The following is a 4740-nucleotide window of genomic DNA, read 5'->3' as shown; positions in this document are numbered from 1 at the left end:
TCTCTCTCTCCCCCTTTATGTTGCTTTAGTTTTTTCTCATCTTCTTCATTGTTCCACTCAATACTGTCGGTGGAAGTCCCAACATCCCACGTTTCATTTTAATTCACACTTCCCCTGATTTCATCTCTCTGAAATTTAGGAGTTCAAAGAGTTTTTTCTTTTGTCCTTTTGGTTTTATCCTTTGATGATCCATTCATTGTTGGAAACTACCACTCCATTCATCATCAAAGGTAAAATACATTCAACTTTCCAGTATTTTTTAAAGATTTTGCATCAAGGCTTTGTTCTAGTAAGGTAGTGATGTTCATTTCTTTTTCTAGCCAGAAAAGTTCATTTCTTTTGGCTTTAATTTCACAATGTTTGCACGTTTTGCTTGATTAAGATCGCATTTTACTTCGTGTTTTTTACTTTAAAAATTATCGGTTTCTGGAAGTAGCTAGCAAGAACATTATAAATGCAATAATGTTGTTTTGGATGAACACTGTACTGATTTGTTGTGTTGTCATTGTGATTTAAATGCAGATGTTTTAACTTTAGAAATATTTGAATTATTGAAACTGGGATTGGTGAAACAATGGACCAAAAAATCTGGCTATGGAGGAAAAAATCTACAGAGAAGACCAGTCTTTCTACTGACAAACAAAACATTTCCCAGAATGACAACGGAGAAGAGGTAAAGTCAAGAATGTTTGATTATTTTCAATAAACTTTCTCAGAAAATTCTTTGCCAAAGTTTGTCATTTTAACCCAATGTTGATTGATGCTTTAATTGGGATTTTCTTCAAGTTAAACTTAGTAAGCTTTATTCTGGGTTGGCAAGTAATTTCTGGGAAGCTTTTTACTTTGGGATAATATTTATTACAATGAAGTTCGATTGTTGTTTTTGGTTTTCACATATTTCTCCTATATACAGACTCTTGTGACTGATAAAAGAGAACTAGAGAATGAGCTAAATAAATTAAATCACAAGCTCGCCTCTGCACTTTCCGACTGTAGTTACAAAGATGAACTTGTGAAGAAACATGAAAATACGACACTGCAAGCTACTGCAGGTATATAATATATATACACACACACACACACACATTATAGTTGCCTTTTTGTCAATGTTGGAGATTTTTTTTCAATGAATGAATTATATGCAGGAAGGGAGAAGGCGGAATCGATAGCAGCTTCTTTAACGCAAGAACTAGATGAAGCTTTGCAGCTGAGAGTTGCAAGTGAAGAAAGGGTGACCCATTTAGATGCAGCTCTCAAGGAATGCATGCGGCAGCTGCGGTTTGTTCGACAAGAGCAGGAGCAAAGGATTCACGAAGCTGTGATGAATGCCTCAAAAGATTTTGAGAATTCAAAGAAGAATTTGGAGGAGCAGTTGGCTGAGACTAGGAAAAGGGTTACCAAATTAGGTGTTGAGAATACTAATATTAGCAAGGCTCTCTTGGCGAAGGAAAACGTTATTGATGATTTAAACAAGCAAAGGGCTCGGATCGAGACTGATTTGAGTGCACTATTGAAAAGATTAGAGTCCACAGAGAAAGATAATGCTGCTTTGAAATATGAGGTTCGAGTGCTTGAGAAAGAACTTGAGATCTGGAATGAAGAAAGAGAATTCAATCGCCGAACAGCAGAAGCATCACACAAGCAACATTTAGAAAGTGTGAAGAAAATAGCTAAGCTCGAATCAGAATGTCAACGGCTGCATGTCCTAGTCTGTAAATGGTTGCCAGGTCCTGATGCTTTGGCTAAGATGAAAAACGAAGTTGGGATGCTGGGAAAGGGCTCAATTGAAATGAGGAGAAAATTAAATCAAAGTCCTACCAGTCTAGGGGTTGATTTCACATTTGACAATTATTCGGACAGCCCAAGCAAGAGGGTTAATACCCTAACTAAGCAGTTGTGTGCAATTGAAGAAGAAAATATGGCTCTCAAGGAAGCCCTTAATAACAAAACCAGTGAACTTCAATTCTCAAGAGCCATGTATGCCCGTGCTGCTTCCAAATTATCGGAGGTTGAATCACGGCTTGAAGAATCCTCCAAAAGTCTGTCGAACAATGAGTCGACCAGGAACAGCATCTTGTTGTCATCAATGTCTGATGTTGGCATAGATGATAAAGCTAGCTGTGCAGAATCCTGGGCTTCTGCTTTAATTTCAGAGCTTGGGCATTTCAGGAATGAAAAAATAAGGAAGTCGTCGTCATGCAAAACTGTTGCGTCCTCGGAAATAAATCTGATGTATGATTTTGTTGAGATGGAGAAATTAGCTTTAGTCTCAGTTGATGAACTGCCGGGAAGTTCTCATGTTTATTCAGGTGAAGCTAGTGGGACCCTGGGACCGTTACAAACTGGACTGAATGGAAATGCCTTGGAGGTAATGTGTAAGGAGATGGTCCTTGTTCCTGACAATCAGGATGACCATAGCATGTTGAACAATGAAATGAAGTCCAAAAGTCCGTTGGTTAGCAAAGTTCCTGGTCCACTTCAGGATATACCAAAAGCGAACTTGGAGCAAACCAATGCAACTCAAAGAAACACGGATGAAATTCTTGAGGATATTAGAAGAGGTTTGGCTTGCATGGGCTATCCGAACGCTGCTGAATCTTTTGACGAAAAGGAGGGTTTGGACCGTCATAATTCCTATGATCCATCTTGTATTAGCAGCTACATGTCATGGAAACCATTGAATGGTTCTTCAATATCGGATTCATGTAATGAGGATGCTGATGTTAACATTTGCTCAGAAGAGGCGAGCAACCAGCTGTTGCATCCTGATTTGAATAAATCAATTTGCAGGATAATTGAGCTTATCGAAGGGATCAGCTTACCACCACCAGAATATAATATCCCTGATAAGAATTCTTTCCCATATAAGCACACGGAAACACCTTCAGGCTATGTGTTTCGTGTTTTCCAATGGAAAACTTCTGAAATCGGTGCTGTTTTACAGGAATTTGTGCAGGCTTGTTATGACTTATTGAATGGAAAGACAGACATCATCAAATTTACCCAAGAATTAACTTCGGGTTTGGACTGGATCATTAACCATTGCTTTTCTTTTCAAGATGTTTGGAGCATGAGGGATGCAATTAAGAATCACTTTGACTGGGATGAATCTGAAAGCGATAGTGAAGTGGAAGGTGTAATAGTTGATCAATTTACACAGCCCGGAAAATTCAACATTGCTGCTCTGTATGACAATGAAGAGCTTAATATGAGAGAGGAAAAAATAAAAGCAAGATATGAGTTGGTTAACGAAGAAGCCACAAAGCAACACCTCGAAGATAAGCTACAGTCAACTATGAATAGGAGCAACTCGCTGATAAATCAACTTGAGGAATCTGAGAAAGCCATTGAAAAGTTGCAGGTGGAGTTGGATACATTGAGAAAAGCTGAGGAAATGGTTGAAGTGAAAGTTGAAAAACAGATATGGACTAATGAAATCTATGATAACCCGCTTTGCTTGACCAAATATAAAATAGATGAAGATTGTCAAAATTTTCCTTCAGAAGACCTGGAACCAAAGATTAATAATAGCTGCCATGAAAAATTCGAGACCACGGGCCTAGACACGTAATATCAATTTTGCTTTTTTGAACCTAATATTGTAGTCATCACAGTCGATTTTGTTTGCAGTGTTGAGAGTTTTATGGAACTTATGTTTTCTTCCCTTCACAGCGTGACAGAAAAGGAGCTACCAAAGCCTGAAATCATGCTGGAGGGAAATCAGTTTCGAACTGTAAGTTCATATCTTGATGTTATTTGTGGATAACGATTAGATTAATTCATTCTTTACATATAACATGTGAAATGCATTAACACTCGATCAATCTGCCAGGACCAGGAGATTACAATTGCTTCGGAAAAGTTGGCCGAGTGCCAAGAGACTATTTTAAACTTGGGAAAGAAGTTGAAGGCATTGGCATCTCCGAAGGAAGCAGCCCTTTTCGAGAACGTTATCTCCGCTAAAACCGAGACCATAACTCCGATGACTTTAATGACTATTCCAACTCCACCAAGGAAGAAGTTGATTAGTCGAAGACCCTCTCTATTAGATCAGATGATAATTGAAGATCAGGCCAAAGTAAAAGGCAATCCCAGTTCTTTCATCTCTAGGGCGGCGCTATTGCTATCGCCTACGGACGGTACCCTCATTTTAGATGGAAATAAACAACATGAAGAAAACGCAACGGTTAAATCTTTAGCAATTGTCCCTAGCAGAAAACAAGGTGGGAGTTTATGGAAAAAGCTTTTCCGGAGAAAGGGCTTTGGATGCTGAGGAGTTGAACTATCAATCTCATGAATCAATTGGATGGTACGAACACGACACATCCGAGACCGACCCGAAACTTGGATCAATGTGTTATAGTTTGACAAGGGAATTTATACATAATGGGTCTGTCTTGTAATGCCTAAACCCAGTGAGGTATTTTGGAAAATGCAAATGGAGTGATATTACTAAAAAGTTGAAGGCCATTTGTGGTTTGTTTAAGGTATATTCTTTACCTTTCATCTTCTTCTCCAACAAACTAAAGCAATATCATTTATAATAGTTTTGGCCTAATAAATGATGCAAAAACATCTAAATCCCAAGGATGAAAAATCCAGGCTTCGTCACTGGGACAAAACAAACTCACAGAATTTCAAACACTGATTGATAGCTTGAATGCATGTCCCTCGGCAGAGGCAACCTACCCCACTACTTGATGGCACTGCCTCTATAACCTTCAAAGTAGGGCAGTCCCT

At 38.6% G+C, this 4740-nt stretch overlaps 1 protein-coding gene across 1 annotated transcript; it reads left to right on the top strand.

The window, feature by feature from the left end:
* On the top strand, positions 1-4488 carry LOC120118921 (filament-like plant protein 7). The gene is made up of 6 exons (XM_039138830.1): positions 1-230; positions 523-673; positions 914-1052; positions 1146-3567; positions 3673-3733; positions 3833-4488. The coding sequence occupies exons 2-6, from the start codon at positions 575-577 to the stop codon at positions 4271-4273; spliced, it is 3162 nt and encodes a 1053-aa protein (XP_038994761.1). The 5' UTR covers positions 1-230; positions 523-574; the 3' UTR covers positions 4274-4488.
* Positions 4489-4740: the final 252 nt, after the last annotated feature.

This window comes from Hibiscus syriacus, unplaced genomic scaffold, assembly GCF_006381635.1.
Source record: "Hibiscus syriacus cultivar Baekdansim isolate YM2019G1 unplaced genomic scaffold, ASM638163v2 tig00110330_pilon, whole genome shotgun sequence".
NCBI classification, from domain to species: domain Eukaryota; kingdom Viridiplantae; phylum Streptophyta; class Magnoliopsida; order Malvales; family Malvaceae; genus Hibiscus; species Hibiscus syriacus.
This window is presented reverse-complemented; position numbering and strand designations above follow the sequence as displayed.

Coding starts and splice junctions, on each gene's coding strand:
- LOC120118921 (XM_039138830.1), top strand. CDS start 575: ATGGACCAAAAAATCTGGCTATGGAGGAAAAAATCTACAGAGAAGACC. Junction 1,053..1,145: donor GACACTGCAAGCTACTGCAG/GTATATAATATA, acceptor AATTATATGCAG/GAAGGGAGAAGGCGGAATCG. Junction 3,568..3,672: donor GAGACCACGGGCCTAGACAC/GTAATATCAATT, acceptor TTCCCTTCACAG/CGTGACAGAAAAGGAGCTAC.